At 33.2% G+C, this 18,474-nt stretch overlaps 2 protein-coding genes across 2 annotated transcripts; both read right to left on the reverse strand.

Annotated features, from left to right (window-relative positions):
- Window positions 1–1,399: 1,399 nt before the first annotated feature.
- On the reverse strand, window positions 1,400–11,998 carry LOC124372990 (helicase domino-like). Its single transcript, XM_046831399.1, has 4 exons — window positions 11,905–11,998; window positions 11,602–11,787; window positions 3,247–3,387; window positions 1,400–1,609 (listed from the first exon to the last, which is right to left on the reverse strand). Exons 2-4 carry the CDS (start codon window positions 11,773–11,775, stop codon window positions 1,400–1,402), a joined length of 525 nt encoding a protein of 174 aa, XP_046687355.1. The 5' UTR covers window positions 11,776–11,787; window positions 11,905–11,998.
- A 795-nt stretch (window positions 11,999–12,793) lies between these two features.
- Window positions 12,794–16,173, reverse strand: LOC124372991. Its single transcript, XM_046831400.1, has 2 exons — window positions 16,010–16,173; window positions 12,794–13,141 (listed from the first exon to the last, which is right to left on the reverse strand). The coding sequence occupies exons 1-2, from the start codon at window positions 16,103–16,105 to the stop codon at window positions 12,794–12,796; spliced, it is 444 nt and encodes a 147-aa protein (XP_046687356.1). The 5' UTR covers window positions 16,106–16,173.
- Window positions 16,174–18,474: the final 2,301 nt, after the last annotated feature.

Here is an 18,474-nt window from a genome sequence, read left to right on the forward strand (position 1 = left end):
ATGCAAATGGTTTACGGCGTGGCACGGCATGGATGTCTGAATCATAGTCTAAATTAAAGCGGCTCGGGGCGAATCGGATTGCAACATCGCGGGCCATTGTTCTAGACTAATAAACCACCAAACATGAAAAACCGTCTGCGTTGTCTTTAAGTTGTGTCACTATCCTCAAAGGGTTATTATATAATATACAAACTGAAGGAAAACACACAATCAGAAGCGTCTAAATAAGCAGAGAGTAAACTCATATGTAATGATTTTTCAAACTTCGACATACAACTGCGATGTCTGTTAGGGATATTTATAAAAATACTTTTGAATAACTCCTAACGCTAGGGACCGTTTAGTTAAACCATACTCTTAGTAGACAAGTGAAGACAGTCGCCCGATCTATCAGACATTAACAGAACTATTTGGAGGGAAATTTAAAAGCAGACCGCTTTTGCGACCTGAGCTCGTCACCGTGCCGTTAGGCCCGGCCGCAATGGGTTAACCATTTTTTCAAGCAACATTTGAATTTATTAACAGTGACAGTGTGAGCGGATTGTGGCAATTTGTTAAATAATCGATTTTCATGCAAAATATGCTGTTATTTGTTTTATAAGTCTAGCAGGTAGTAAATCTAGGGCATAGTTTATTTCTTGTGTTATAATTATGTATATCAGATGTAATTTTATATTTATGCAAATTTTCTTTTACATTTATTAGGACAGAAATATATTATAAACATGGGAATGTCATTATTTTTAATTCTTTGAAAATAGGAAAACAAGATTCACGATTGTCCAGTCCTTTTACTGTCCGTATAGTATATTTTTGCCATCTAAAAACTTTCTATATTAGTACTATTTACCCATAAAGTAACACTATATACAATCTGAGAGTGAAAAAAGCATAATACGCATTGATCATCAACATATCACTACTAACACAAAGTTTAAGTTTTCTTAGTAAATAAGTTATTTTAGATAGCTTTTTGCAAAGGTATGTGTATATGTATATCCTATTTCAAACTTGCTGTCTAAGTATAGGCCAAGTGGTTTAATAGACTCTGCTTCAGTTGATTTAGTTAGTGAAAAAATAATTGATTCTGTCTTTTTTTATTTATATTTAAATTATTTGTTTTAAACCAGCTCTCTGCAATATTCATTGATACATTCTGATCTACTTGCAAATCTTCCCATGTCTTTTCCATTCCAAACTAAAGTAGTATCGTCTGCATATAATACTGATTTGCAAGGTATATTACCTGAGAAATCATTTATTGCTATTAAAAATAGGAATGGTCCTAAGACAGATCCTGGGTAACACCAGATTTAATTAATTGAAAATTAGATCCATCATTACTTTTATATACCATTTGTTTCCTGTTACACAAGTAGGATGTCATTAAGCCTTAAACTCACCATCGGACGTATGATGTAAAGTGGAGGGGTGAAGGTGCTCGAGAAGAGACCACCGAATGGGAAACGCTCTCTGCTCCAGTTTTGTTCATACTCTCAGCAACCAATGATGAATACTTCTCAGTTTGGTCCACTATAAAACTGAGATGTTGGTCCAGCGCCTTTTTACGCTTCTCTTCCAACCTTGTTTGTTGTTTATATTCAACCAGCTGAAAACACATTTTACATCAATGACAGTCCTCTTGTCAAGAAGATTACAAATCATCAGTAGGTAAAATATAGTCATACATTAAACTTGGAAACCTAGACTGTTGTTTTAGAAAAATTACATGAGTACCAAAAACATGCAAAAAGTTACCTTTTTTTGAAAGCCAAAATCTTTGATTGCATGGAAATTTCTAGTGAATGATTGCTACCAATTAAACATTCAATCCAGTATATAGAAAGTATGTCGTATCTAACTGGGAGGCTATTGAACAACTGGTCATAAGTAAGAAATCAATTGAGGTGGAATAAATTGAGTGGTTCTAGGAGAAAAGAAACACAGTACTAAAACCAATATAAGAACGCTGAGAAACATTTGGGGGTGGAGGCAATAGTGGGGCCATTCCTCCTCCATTATTTATTTCAATATAAAAGATCATTTAATTTAATGAAAACATAGAAACAGAAGGGAAAAAGTGCTTATGAACATAGACAAACAAAAGATCTGGAAAAAGAGAGTTAGTAAGGACAAGCGGGGGAAAGAAAAACATGATAAGTATGGTGTTAGTGCCATGGGCAACAAATTCAGAATTTTTCTAATCTCAACAATTCGCTTATGAACCTTAAAAATTCAACTCCAGATATTTGGTTTTTTAATTCAGATCGGTCTATAAATGCAATTTCTGTTATTTCTTAAACTTTTGGAGGCTCGTCGTGGTGATAATATTAAAGTTTATTTAAGAATATCATTCTACTGGTAAATGAATTTGCAGAGGTTTCATATAAATAAATTCATATTTTTTTTTTTTATTAAAGGGGACAAAAGTATCATATATATATATTTATACTCTATGGATAGAATGTAATATGGGCTTTTCCAGGAATATATGGACTAATTTGTAAATAGTTTATAGGCATTTATATTTATTATAACTTATAAAACTGAATAATCAAACATCCACCTGTGCGGAATTCGACAACAACAAGACCCCATGCATTGTACGAACAAGAATACAAATACAAAACTATTACATGAAATATTATTTACTAAAGTACAATAATTCCTTTATTAGGTTATCTATATACATTTTTTCAAAATTAAAGTACAACTAAAATATGTCTTAGCGATCTTAGGTTATTTGCATACTGTCACTAGTTTTCAGCGCAATCAATTTACCTAATTAAAGAACAAGCAAAATAATATTTACAAAATTACAATTAATTTGTTGAATAGGGCACCTATTAAAGTACAACAATATCCACACTTCCGCGATCAGTAATTTTCGTAATGTCAATTGTCATCCACGAATAAATGCAAGCAAACCCATGGCGCAAACGTAAATATAGATAATGATAACTACAACCAAGATATTTACAAAAGTACGATAATCATCCATTTATGGATTTTAAAACACAAAGTATGGTAAAACACATTTTAGCATTCAGTAATTTGTGTAATGCAGATTCGCCAATTATTAAGACCTACGGAGATTTCGATTTATCGCAACCTATCATCTGATTTTTTAATCAGAATCTTTGTTGGAGGATATGGTACATTCTAGATTCGGCTTAAACACATCACTAATACAGTAAATGTTAAAAAAAAAGAATAATTGGGTTTCAATCTATGTAAATATCTTACCTTTTCTACATTTGTCCAAAACTGTTTGACTTCTTTAGCCATACAACTTGCAATCCTTTTCAGTTGCAGTTCCTGGGATCGGACAGCCTTCTGAGCCATCAGTTCTTTGTCCTGGAAATGCTTCTGGACCATTTTCGCACACTGAAACAGTGTTGTTCTGCACATGAATATAAACTGGTCAATATAATAAGCCATCATCAACACAGATATTGTAGGAAAAAACTAATCCAGTATTTGAAACAACTAAACAAGTATGAATTCAACATTTGTATTATTCTTTTGACAAAACTATTAACAATGAATTGCTTTATTAATTAGTTATAATTGATTAACAATATTGATATAAAAATTATATTTTAAATTGATTTAAACATCTGGGATAAGTTATGGTCACTAGAAGATACCTCAATAATCCAGAACAATTTCAGAATCAGTGATTGTCCAAGTTTAATAACAATTAGGCAGAAGTTACCACTTTGCATTTCTAAGTGTCATGCAACTATTTCCAAGTGACCACTGTGAAACTAAATGTCCTTGTAAAATATCAAGGTATTTGATTATGTAGTCAAGTATCTGAGATGTTATTTGAATCCAAAACTAAATAGAAATTGGAATTGAATTAAGAGTGTACCGTAAATTAGTTAATTAAATTTCATACAATGTAAATTTCGCAACCTAATCAGCCAGTATAATATAATATCATTTTACATCCAATGTTCCGGAACTAAATTATTGGGCGGAGTAACTACCTAATTGGCACGCGTATGAATTTTTTCTTCTAACCCTTTGTAGCAGCCCAACTACGTAACCCATCAGACCTCGCGCGCTTTGTCCGTAAGTAAAATTTATCTTTTCGTATTATTAAATTAGCCCTTTGATCCCGAACATATAAAATGAATGTAACGTAAAGTAAAGATGTGAATAGTAAAGTAACTTACCCTTGAAGATCTTTTATTTGCTTGATGGAGATAGATAAAGGTTGTGGCGTCGTCCTTATGGCGACGAGCACGTTGTTATAAATAGTAATTTGTAATCATTAAATGGCTAATACCGTCGCGAATTTGTTTTAGGCGAGTTTACGTAGCTGATGTATCTCACGTGTTGTTTGAATAGATGGCTACCATTTCTCAACTTCTACTTCTCTTCTAGAAATAAACCGTTTCTTAGACTACCAGCTTCAATGTCTCGTGCCAAGACGCCGACACCCGGGTTGTGAGTCTACCTATTGCGAAGGGAAGTGAAATATTATTGTTTTGTAAAGTAAAATGTCGTACGCCATAATTCAATAGAACATTGGATATTTTAGGCCCACCTAGATGATATACTTTTTAGTTATTATATGCTAATTGGCAGCAACGTGGCATTACATAACTTTTCCTTTACCATCTAAAAGTGGTGCTTTTAAGTTTTCGTAATTAAACTGAACTTATAAGTAAAACTTTGTATTTCTAGTATTTATTACTACGACCTCAGAAGTCACCACCCCCATGTGTTATCGTCATACGGTACACAATTTTATTGCGCGAATCTGCTATTGATGTGGCCTACTCTGCCATCAACTGGGTGAAACTGAGTGAAAACCGCCACGATGCCTGCCATTAAAATAGAATATTTGTCTAAAGATGAGTTGGTATTTGAACTGATATCTAGAGGTATTAAATTAAATAGTGACAGTACAGTAAATGAACTCAGAAAGTCCTTAAGACAGTGTTTGAGAAACAATATTTTACCTACTCCTAGTAGCCTATTAAAAATAGACCACAATCAGGAAGTAAAAACTTCTCAGTGAAAAAGTGATATTATTAGAACATGGGTGCAGTGAATTGAACAGTGCTAGTTCACCTTTAGAAATCACCAAATTCCAAGAAAAGTGTAAACATTTAATAAACCGTTTATTTTTAGACAACCAGCTAGGAACTAAGTTCTGTACATAGTGAAACTTTTTATCAGCTTTAAAGTGTAGGCTAGTAAATGTTGAACAACAGTTAGCTAAAAACTTGCTACCTACAGTGAACCATAGAACAGCTTAAAATGTTAGAAGCCAATTTAAATGAATCATTAGAACAAGATGAGGCTATGGAACAGGCAGTGAAAGAACAAATAGGCCCTATTTCTGTACAACCACCAACAATATCACAGCCTACTGCCTAGTACCCCCACTTTTGCCTATAATGCCTATTTTATAATGCAAACAATGATTGTGTTTAGTCAACCTATGTCTGGTTTAAATATGTTTAATAAGTTAAACAATCCTGTAGAATGTTATTTACAAAATTTTACAGTAACACAAATGGCTTAGTAGTACCTGAGCTAATAAACTTTTTGAAAACTTTGTTAAAACTAAAATGTGAAACTAGCCTATCAGAAAAATGAAATTTTAGCATTGTTACCATGTTATGCAAAAAGGTCCACTTTTAGCCAAATAATTACAGTGTAAGTCTGTCATGCCAAATGTCAACTATCTACACAGGGAATTAATTAGTGCTTTTATCCCTGTAGGCCTAATTGAAAGACTGAGACTAGATTTTAGTTTATAGGGCCACAAAGGTTTTGATGAGCCACTGTATGAATACATCTATGACATCAAAGAGCTCAGTCAAGTTTTATTGTGTAACATAAGTGAACAGGACTTGGTAACTTGTTATAAAAAGAGGTATTAAAGCCTACAGATAGAAATAAGTTAATTTTTGAAAACAATCCCATTTGTTTTACAGATTTGGGAAAATGTGTGTATAGCTAGTAAACAATATAACCTTTAATGATAACTTAAGGGACAATTTAAGTAAGACATATTATGTTAACAACATGTATCCACCACATGTTGAAACCTAGGAATAGTAGGGCCTACTATCAAAAACCCAAAGTTATGTTTCAATTGTAATAGGCCTGGTCACTTAGCAAAAAATTGTTTTAGGAATCCAAAAAAACTAGTTGACAGGGGAGTGGTATTACACACAACACCTAAAAATATCTCTCCCCGGTTTCATAAGTTTAAGAATAATAATTTTATAAATAGTAATACAGTAAGAAAAGAAAAACACTATTTTTATGAGAGTCTATGGTAAAGGTAATTAAAAATTGGAGTAAATTAAAACTATAGAAAACCTAATTAATTTAAGACTAAATGTTAGACAGTGTAACAATATGCCTTTAATTGAAGCTATAGTGGGTAAAAATGTAAAAAAAAAACTGCTTATTAGATACTGGTGCTACAAGAGATATAATTAATAAAGAATTTTATGATAGCCTATTATTGAATAAAAATGTTTCTAAATTAATGAAGTCAGATGATAGAATGTTTGCTGCAAATAACACTGAAATAAAATGTTTTGGTTACTGTGATGCTAAGATAAAAATTTCTAAATTTTGTTGGAAAGTAAAATTTATTGTATTGGATAATTTAAAATGGGACATTGTATTGGGAAACCCATTTATATCTAATAGCAAATTAATTTTAGATCTTGATGGGGATTCATGTTATTTTAAATTCAATTGTAATGAGAAAATAAACTATTGTCAGACAACAGCCTTTTGAACATGAAGTAAACAGCATTGATGTAAAAATAGGGTGCACTAGAGCTGAGGCTGAGATACAAAACCTTATAGGGGATTTTCCAAATGTTTTTAATCCAAAATTAGGAGAGGCTCTAGATTTGGAAGTGAGATTAGTTCTAAATGACCCCACACCTGTAAATATTAGGCCTTATTTTATGAGCCCTCCTACTGTAAATAAGATGAAAACAATAATACAGGATTGGTTGGACCAAGGAATAATTGAACCCAGTACTTCAGCCTACTCCAGTCCAGCCTTTTTAACCAAAAAGGACAGGACTTGTAGTCAATTATACCGAATTAAATAAAAAGTTACAGAAAATTGATTTTCCCATTGGTGATTTAAATAATTATTATCAACATCTTAGTGGAGCCAAATATTTCTCAATAATAGATTTAAGAAAAAGTTTTTTGCAATGTCCATTATCACCTGATAGTCAAGATCTTACCTCATTTAGCACTATATTTGGTAAATATAAATTTAAACGAGTACCCTTTGGTTTACATGTTGGTAGTGCTGTATTGTCCGCCTATCTGGACAAAGTCCTAGACAATATTAAAAATTTAAATATGTGATAAATTTTTGTGATGATATCTTAGTGTACAGTAAAGACCTTGATTCGCATTTAGTACATGTCAGAGAGATTGTAAATAGACTAAGCAAACATGGCTTAACGGCAAACCTAGAGAAAGCAAAGTTTTGTTTTGAGGAAATCTCCTTTTTGGGGAACTTAATAAAAAATAATACAGTAACTATAGATCCCGAGCGAACAAGGAGTATAAGAGAATTTATGCCGCCTAAGAACGCCAAACAAAATTTCACAGTTTTTAGGTATGACCAATTTCTTTTCAAAATTTATAAATAATTATGCCGAATTATGTAATCCTTTAAATCGTTTAAGAAGGAAAAAACGCTAAATTTGTTTGGACAAGTGAATGTCAAGATTCGTTTGTAAAGTTAAAAGAAAGCTATAATGAATCCTCCTGTACTCCAGTTAGCCGATTTTTCAAAGCAATTTATAGTAATGACAGATGCTAGTGGAATAGCCGCAGGTGGTTGTTTGTTACAGGAAAAACGACCAAAATGAATTAATGCCAATAGCCTATTACTCTAGGAAATTTACTGATGCGAATTAAAATATACTGTTTATGAAAAAGAAGCTTTGAGTGCACTAATTTGCATAGAAAAATGGCACGAATTTTTAGAAGTAAGAACCTTTAAATTAATAACTGATAACCAAGCTTTATCCTATGTCCTCAATCACAAAAGGAAGGTAGGAAGACTTGCCCGGTGGATCGAGAGGATTTTGAATTTGCCATTTGAGGTGGAATTTAAAAGTTCCACCGATAATGCGCTGGCAGACGCCCTTTCACGTATGTTTGAGGGCGAGTCAACAGGAACAGCTGATCCGAGCCCCAGTGACTGCCGGAACGTTCCAGACCAGGATAAAAAATAGATTATCGATTTCCTTCTGCCATTCAAACTCCTCCCGAAGGCAAACATGTAAACGAACATCTAATGTAAAGCCTAAAATGCAGATAAATAATAAGTGCAATAACAAGGATAATTTGTGGTTGTTAATTAATGATTTGCCATTAGCGTTTAAAGATTTAGAAAAATATCAACTTCAAGATAAAGAAACTCAGCGAATCATTCAATCTGTTAAAAGCAATAGTAACAATTTATGTTATTTTATAAAAAAACAATTTACTGATGTACAAAAGGAATGTAAAAAGTAAGAGTAAGATATTTTTGCCTGTACAGTTAATCGATTTAGTATATGAATTCTTCCACAGTTCTTTAATAGGAGGTCATTTAGGCATTGCTAGAACGCAAAGAAAAATTAATCAGTATTTTTATAGACCTGATTTAGACGAAATTATAAAGGCAAAAGTGAAAACATGTAATGTTTGTAAAATGAGTAAAGTGTGCCAAAGAAAATATGAAGGCGAATTTAGTATCTGTGCCATTTAAGAACAATATGGATTGTTTATTCATAGATCTTTTAGGTCCCTTAGTGAGAACTAGAAACAGCAATGTATATTTACTTGTAGTTGTAGATGCCGCCAGTAAATTTCTATGGCTAATCCCTTTGAGGGAATGTAAGAGTGCTGAAATATGTAATAAATTAGACCGCATAATTTTTAACAACTTTTCTGTACCTAAAATAATAGTGTCAGACAATGCCGCATATTTTACATCACTGTATTTTAAGAAGTTCTTATTTAAGAATTTTATTGAACACCGTAGACTAGCGCCTTACAGGGCTAATGGAAATCAATCAGAAAGGCATATTAGAAACATATCTACATTATTACGTAGTTTCTATCACAACTGTCATAGTAATTGGGATAATGACCTAGGCTATATACAATTAAGTTTAAACACCGCCCATAATGAAAGCACAGGTTTTGCTGCCTTTGATTTAATGTTTAATCATTCCTGTAATAATGCTTTATCTAATTTATGGAAGCTAAATGATCTAATTGGTGAGAATTTGTCCAAGGAAACTGTTGTAAACAATTTAAAGAGAGCGGTGGTGAATGTAAAAAGGAGTATAGCACATAACAGTAATAGACAAAAGTACTCAGAGCAAAATGTAAAACATCCCTTTAAGTTGCATTCCTTAGTATGGATTAGAACCCACTATTTAAGCAATAAGGTAGAAAAGTTTTGTGCAAAATTAGCACCAAAATATGTAGGAATTTATAGAATTCTATATTTTTTAAGCCCTGTAACTTGTATTGTACAACACACTGAAAATGTTTTGAATGTAAAAAAGGTTCATATTGTAGATTTAAAATTAAATTAAGACCTGTTCTGTATAAAAAAAAACTTTGTAGCATCCCTAGCTTAAGGAACCACTTGCTGCTAAATTTAAAAGATAAGATAAAATCCAGGAAGTTAATTGTTTAGTGAATTCTTAACGAATGTTTCAATGGAAATAAAATATAGAAAAAGAGTTTGTAGGTAGACTTTGTATAAAGAAATGAGACAGAGTTGATCCTGTTTGTAATATAGGAAACAAATATGAAAAGTTGTGTCTGTCTTTTGTATGTATGTCAAAATATTGAAGTTTGAATTTTGTGGATATATTTGAAGTGTTAAAATTCATGTAGATGTAAGATGTATAGGATGTTGTATGTAAATATGTATATTAAGAGTGATGAGTAGTAATAAGAAATGTGAGGACTTAGCTTCTCGTGAGGGGACGTTTCATTCCAAAGTATTCGATCCATATTGGTAACTTGTCCGCAAGTCTCAGGGTATTTAATGGCAAAACACTATACACAAAACACTGGTATGAATGCAAAAAAGAAGTATGAATGTGGCGCCTATATAACAAAACACTACACTACACTTGTTTCACGATTTAATCGCCTTAAATGTCCTTATTCTTGCAACGACCCGCAAATTCTAAAACGCTGCAACGTGCACTGCATGAAAATAGTTTGCCTAAATTGATTTTCTATTTTTGGTCCCTAAGCGAGCAGTCATAGAACTGTATTGGCATGCGATCTAGCGGATTTGATAGGAAACTTTTGAAACCCCGCGCTATCGTATTGTTATGGTTGAATTTGAATTTATGTAATTAATAAAAGGTTGAATTAAGTTTGTTATTTAGAATATGTTTAAAGTAAAGCGACTAATTAGGTTGCGAAATCAAAACAGGGGGGATATTCTGTACCGTAAATTAGTTAATTAAATTTCATACAATGTAAATTTCGCAACCTTAATCAGCCAGTATAATATAATATCATTTTACATCCAATGTTCCGGAACTAAATTATTGGGCGGAGTAACTACCTAATTGGCACGCGTATGAATTTTTTCTTCTAACCCTTTGTAGCAGCCCAACTACGTAACCCATCAGGACCTCGCGCGCTTTGTCCGTAAGTAAAATTTATCTTTTCGTATTATTAAATTAGCCCTTTGATGCCGAACATATAAAATGAATGTAACGTAAAGTAAAGATGTGAATAGTAAAGTAACTTACCCTTGAAGATCTTTTATTTGCTTGATGGAGATAGATAAAGGTTGTGGCGTCGTCCTTATGGCGACGAGCACGTTGTTATAAATAGTAATTTGTATCATTAAATGGCTAATACCGTCGCGAATTTGTTTTAGGCGAGTTTACGTAGCTGATGTATCTCACGTGTTGTTTGAATAGATGGCTACCATTTCTCAACTTCTACTTCTCTTCTAGAAATAACCGTTCTTAGACTACAGCTTCAATGTCTCGTGCCAAGACGCCGACACCCGGGTTGTGAGTCTACCTATTGCGAAGGGAAGTGAAATATTATTGTTTTGTAAAGTAAAATGTCGTACGCATAATTCAATAGAACATTGGATATTTTAGGCCCACCTAGAAGATATACTTTTTAGTTATTATATGCTAATTGGCAGCAACGTGGCATTACATAACTTTTCCTTTACCATCTAAAAGTGGTGCTTTTAAGTTTTCGTAATTAAACTGAACTTATAAGTAAACTTTGTATTTCTAGTATTTATTACTACGACCTCAGAAGTCACCACCCCCATGTGTTATCGTCATACGGTACAAGAGTTAGAACTGGGACAAAATTTATTAATGTAAAATCAGAACTTTAAATTATTGTAGTTGGCCAAGAAAACCAATTTAGGCAAAAATACACTGTTTTACTACTTCATAGAATCAGTTAGGATTGATTATTGTTGAATAATATAAAAATATGAACAAATGTTCTCAAACCCAACCTGAAACTTAAAAAGTATCACAAGTCCAAAATGGGTTTCAACACCCTAAAGAAGTATTCACTTACCTTCTTAGCAGCAGCTTTCTTCCACTTGCGTTCTTGTGCAAAATCAGCTGCCAGCCACACCATTTCTTCTATGAGGTAATCCCAGTGAGCCTTCGCCCTAGGCGGTTCTTGCACCTTCGGTAACCTCTTCTCTGCCCACAACCCTTCCCTCTGCAGCTCACCTATCCTTTGCATTACGTGAGCTTCCTGTAAGTAAAAGAGATTTATGTAGTAAAATGAAATTTTCCTCATAATCTAAAAAAACATATTTTGCAGATATTAAAGTGAATTCAAAGGAAATTTCTTCTCCAATGAAAACCTAACCTGTTTGGCCTTTTCCACAATTTGTTCTTGGCTAGTAAGAGGGGAATCATGTGAAGCCTGCAACCGCTGAGGGGTGGGTGCTCTGTTGTTGTTGTTCGGAAGTTAACACTCTTGTACGGAGATGACTGCCTCTTGTCAGAGCTTGGAGAGACTGCAGTACTGGACGTAGGCTCCAACGGAGGAAAACCTTAAAGAAGCGGAAAGTATTAATTTTTTTTAATATATCAAACTTTTAATTGGAATTAAATTAAATGTAGGTTTAAATAACACAAATATAGCATTATCAACAAATAGGAGTGTGTCTTAATTTTTATACAAATTGAAACTATTAAGAAAATAAAACTATTACCTAAAAATAAATTTAATTGATCAAGTGAGATTTTTACTCAAGGGAGAATCATTAATTGGAGAAAATTACTTTTACCTACTTGTCATAAAGACTATCCATTTGAGTTACATGTTCAATATAAGAATAAAAATAAAATGTTCGATAAACTCTTTTTAACAAAAATCAACTTTATTGTACTTAAACCTTTTTTTACATGAAAAAGATGAAGAATTGTTTCATTTGATAAATACTTCTAAAACAACACAAGCTAATGTGAGTATATTCAATATTTAACACAGTTTTAAAAGATTGCACCAACCTTGAAACAGATTTATTTTGGGCGAGTCTTGAATTACAGGTGTTGAAGTTGAAGGGACAACTTGACTTCCTCCAGGTGTCGCCACAACTGCAGCCTTTAATTCCAATTGTGGTAGCGGTTGGGCAATGGGTGCCAGGAAAGCGGTCAAGTCTTCTTTCTCATTGGTGGAATCCAACCGGTTACGCTGTAAATAGTTCAACAACGCAGACACAGCCGGCCGTTTCCTATACACGTCCGGTAAACTACACCCTTCCAGAGTCAGCAACTCCGTGACATGTTCCACATATTCCTTCTGTATTCTTTTTAAACGCACCGCCTTGTGTTCCGCAATTCTTCTCCGTCTTGAACCAATGTCCTCCCCCGTATCGGACAACTTCCGCTTCCGCACACCACTTTCCAGGGCCATTCCACTTTTGTGTTCTGTGGTGACCGGGGGATGTCAATGAACTCATTAAGTTTGGTGAGCTGTTCAGCAGGTCCACAATACTTCGTGACTCATTGGGCAGTCCATTACTGGCACGAGCCACTGCTGCATTGTCTGATGCCGATGTGACTATTCTGGTCATGTTTCCAGGTGTACTGGGTATTATCTACAAATAAACATTAAAATTAGTGCTCGTATTATAAAAAATTTTTAATTTCATACATACAATGTAAAGAAGTATTTTTAGGACCTTTCACATTTCAGTAGTAATATTTGGATAATTTTCATTTTGTTTTTAATAAATCATTAATCCTTTTTAATAAATATGATTACTATAAAATTTATAGCCCAAATAAAAATCCAAAGAAACTTAACTGACAAATCTAATAGGCGATATTTCAAGAAAGGCAATAGCACATTTGATTAAAATCAACTGGAGCAAGGAAACGCTCCTACCATTTTATTCCAGTTTGAGTCAGGGTCATACACTGATAATGTATAAGTTAAACAAAATAAATTAGCATAATTGAGAAGGAGTCTTATTGGTTTGCCCAACAACTACCCCTTCATTAACATCAATTGTACAGAGTGCATTATCTAAATGCACATGATTTGTTAATGATGCGACTATTTATAGCAGCATGCTGGTCCAGTCGGGTAATATAGTGAAGTTACTCAAGTTTTTGTTTATGGGTTGGGAAGAATTCAACATTTCGAGATCTAAATTGCAGAAGGTAGCTCAAGACCTCCAAGGAAGGCCAGAAGGTCATCGACTAGCACCGTTCTGGACGCCCAACAACAGCCTGAACCAATGAGAACGTCCAGCAAATGGGCAAAATTTTGAGTTCAGACTGTTAGTTAAGTATCCGGGTAATCACTGACAACCTTAACTTAACAACATTTGTAGTAAATGGGATAGTGACGGAGAGTTTGTAAATGCAAAAGGTCTGTGCAAAGCTTGTGCCAAAGGTGTTGACAAGAGGTTTTGAGGTTTTCTTTGATAACCAAGGAATTGTCCATTTTGAGTTTTCTCCTGTGGAACCTAGTTGTGGATGATCTGCTCATGTCTTTGAACAGTAGTGGTATCTTTGCACAGGGGTACACAGATGATATTGTGATTCTTGTGAGTGGCAAGTTCCACACAACAGCAACGGAACTGACCAATGCTGCTCTGAACATGGTGGGGAACTTGTGTGACCGGATGGGCCTTAGAGTCAACCCTACCAAGGCTGCCATGGTTGCCTTTACTAGGAGGCGTCAGCTGGAGGGCATTTGGTCCATTTCTACTGAGAGGTTCTTCCATTCAGTTAAAGTCCGAGGTTAAGTATCCGGGCATGATCCTTGATAGGGTCCTAAACTGAGGAACTCAAAGGGTTATCGCCACAGAGAGAAATGGTCTTAATACAATGCAGACACGTGATAGGTGGGTCTTGGGGGACTTAAGCCGAAGCTTTTGTATTAGCTTTATGTCTCCTTGGTCAGACCTTGGTGTTTTGTGTGTTGTCTGGTGACTAAAAACGTAGGCCAAGATGGTGGTAGCTGGTCTGGCTGGTAATCAAAGGATGGCTTGCCTTGCTATCACTGGGGCTTTTCCTAATGCACCGGGTGCAGCTCTAGACTGTTGCCTCAACCTCTAGGAACCACTGTTGCCAACTAAACATGAAAAAATATATTTACGTAGAAAGCATTAAAAGCCATTCTAAAATGATGTATGATACGCTTGAATGTCTATTGAAAGTATGGCTGGGTTAAACTAACTATAGAAATCATACAAAGCGTGGTCCTCTAGAGCCCCATGTTGGGCTGAGGTAATGAAAAGACATGGGCCTCTACAGTCCCACGTCAGGTTTTAACAAAGATTTGTATCAGACGCTAGAGGCCCACATCAGTGTGGATGTGTTAAATAATCCTCAAACATATAACCTGTTCAAATCTGAACTGTAATACAAACCTAAACAAATCTTGTATACACAAAAAAAATAAACAGACAAAGAACCCCCCTCCCTCCTCTTGGCATGTATCCATAAACTTGTTTTGATTTTTCAACTATGCATTATGTTGCATCCTAGATTACACTTGTGAAATATAGCAACAACTCCCATTTCTAGATTTATTAATTGTAAGAAATACAATTGGCCACTTTGAATTCGATATATACATAAAATCAACACAAAAAATATTTCCCATTTTTAGATTTATTAATTATAAGAAATAAAACTGACCACTTAGAATTTGATATATACAGAAAATCAACACAATACAGATTTATCCTATTTCATCATTTCATCCCCCCTTCAAAAAAACGGGCACCTTTTCAGAGTTCAATCCATAGGCTTTTACAAAGATCTGTATAAAAAAAATTATAAAAGAAAGTTAAGAAAAGTAAAGACATTTCATTATCTAATAGCTACAAAATTGAAATAATTTACAATATGATAAAAAAGAACATGAAAATAATTTAAAGAAATCCTAGAATGCCTCAGTGTAAAAAATAAGTGTGCTTTTATTTGAGCACAAAATTGTTTATGTTACAATTGTAACTACTTTTGATTTCAGTTATGTTGGCCTAATGATGTTTTCATTGAAAATGAAAAGCCTCATACAATTAATATTAAATTTTCATTTGGTGTTTGTTTTTAATTTTAAATTAATTAAAAAATTCCACAAAGAAAGATGTTTCTAAAATGTAAACAAATATACTAGCACAAGATTAACATTGGAACTTTGGAAGCCAATGGGTCAGAGTCCTATAGTCAAATCCAAAACAAGCACAAACTTTTTAGAGTATCAGCGAGTCTTTTAATTATCTATGAAATATCGGCTGTCTGATACAAAATATATAATATATAAAACAATAGTTTTAGATTATAGCTCAAAATCGTCACAAAAAAAATCTATAAATTCTTTTAATATAGATATATATTACAGAAACAACTTAATTACAAAGAGTACACACAAAATAAAAACCACATATTATAATCCTTAAATAAAAACCATACAAATAAATAACATCTACAAAAGGGAAATTACTCACAGAGGAAGGGTTGGGGGCTGGGACAGAGGCAAGACGAGAGTTGGTATAATGTAGACCTCCCCCGACCCCAGCTGCCTCTCCTCTATTCCCACTCATATTTACTTCTGTAACAAACAAAAACTTGATAATAGCCTACAGGTTGTCTGTTCAAGTTGTTGACATTTTTGAAATGGTTTTAACTTGTAATCTGTCAAAAAACCTCATTGGAATTTCAATTACAAAACAAAATATCTTACTGCAAATTATCAAATATTTAATGTCAAATTCGATGAAATAGCCAGACCAATCACAAACTCACTCACTAGGAGTCAATTTTTGTATAATCATTTAAGACAAGATGCTGATAAATACCTTGTGTATAAAAAAATAGTAGCTAATGTTAATAAATAAGTAATATTTAAATGTTAATAAAACAATATTTTTCCAATAGCAGAGAACCAGGTTTCCTGAGCATGGTAGTTGCCAACCTCCAAAAGTATTGTTTTATTAACATTTACTACTATTTTTAAAAGTTTTACCAATTGCTCTAAGTCTTCAACATTGTGTATAACCGGTTCCACGTTCACCGTGCAGTACAGGTCTAATGGGACATACTCATGCTACTACCTTTATTAGGGAACTTCGTACGAAGGCGCTTAAATAGATTTTACTGTACCCTACCCTTTTATACCTTAGCTCATGTCCATATGCGTTTTATGTATCTGTGATCTTTGTACGATAAAAAGTTTATAAAAATATAGGTGTGAAAAAAACTTATATGAAACAATATGTAAAATTAATTCACATTGAATTGATCTTTAAATACTGAAACATTAAAATAGAATGATTTTGTCATAATAGTGTTTAAGGAACAATTTTTATTGCAGTGACAGTAAATAGATTCTAGCTTTTGCACATGCAAATATAGATACAAACATGATGTACTTTTACTTATATTATACAGTTTATCCGCGATTCACTCAGAGTATTTTAAAACCTGCATCGCTAGATGTCATGGTTCTGAACAGGGTATAGACAGGAAAGAATTGTTATCTTGAGACTGCATGTTATCTGTTATTAGAATTCCTGAGCCTAAACATAACAATAACAGATGGCTGCGATAACACAGGTTTGACGTCAAAGTATTCATCAGTTCGATGGGAGTGACGACTTTGTGTACATGATTTGTATGCGCCTACAGTGCTCAGTGTAATATATTTTTGAAGTTTATTGTGTTTATGACATAATTATATAGTGTAAAGTATTTTTATACTTTTTCTCCTCATTGTCGCTGTCTTGGAGTAAATCTAGCAAGGTAATCAACATAAATATAACATAAAATAGTGCAAAAAGAAAATAAACAGTAGAATGGAGGGTGATTTTTAATATTTCTGCAGTGTAATAACTATTTTAATACTTCAAATTTATTATTTAACATAACTGCAAAAATTTGACATGTACAAAATGTACAGGTAATCTATAAACTGTCATTATCTATTTACATAAATAAAATATTTGTAGTTTAACTATGCTAATAGTTTAAATTTATTACAGTAATTTTATTTAACTGAAAAACTATGTAAATTGTAACATGTAACTAGCATATTCCTGGACCAAGAACCCTGCTTCTTAAACATTTGATGTCTAACCTCAAGAAATAAGTTTGAAGGGAGCAAAAATTTAATATGACTGAAATAACCTATTTAATCCAATGTGTGTATGGAGCGCGGCCTGGGGAGTCAATGTTTTGAGCACAGGTAGTACCACGAGAACTGTCGTTTGAATAACATGGCTTATGATCACTCTGTACTGCATAGTGCATTCAAGAGATTGGAGTTGTTTCACCATGCTCAGAGATTGTGTCTAAAACATCTTAGTCCACTCAATTGTGCATCTGATGAGACAATAACCTCTTCAGCTAGATTGCACTATATTTTGTTGTACATATTAACTCAAATTAATTATTTTGTAAATAACTAAATTGCTGTATTAGGAGCAACCCTAGTACTGAAATTATAATTCTGATAATAATCAACATCATAATTAAATTAAATTTTTATTTAACTATGGACCCATTAGTCTCCCACTTTCAAATTTTAAGAATTACCATAAATATAAACTATTCGTAGAAATTTTAAAAATTGTTAAAAGCGCTTTTTGAGAAAATTTGTAATTATATTTTTCAAAAATAAATTTTTTAACAAAAAGTATGTTGTGTTGTAAATCAAAAGAAACGGGCATTTAAAAACTGAGTAAAATGACACCATTTCTTACCTCTCTAGCTCAATTAAGAGTAAAACAATGGTGATTTTCAAAATATGTTCTTTCAGGTTTTTTGATGGATTTTGAGAAACTTTACATAGCTGAAACTTTCAAACCATATGAAATATTTGGGGAGGGGGGGGGGGGAGAATTGGGCAATGTTTCCTAATCTATATAAGGACTACCTTTATACCAAATTTCATCAAATTCTGATTTAGTCAAGT

The sequence above is a fragment of the Homalodisca vitripennis genome, unplaced genomic scaffold (genome assembly GCF_021130785.1).
Source record: "Homalodisca vitripennis isolate AUS2020 unplaced genomic scaffold, UT_GWSS_2.1 ScUCBcl_4562;HRSCAF=10818, whole genome shotgun sequence".
NCBI lineage: Eukaryota > Metazoa > Arthropoda > Insecta > Hemiptera > Cicadellidae > Homalodisca > Homalodisca vitripennis.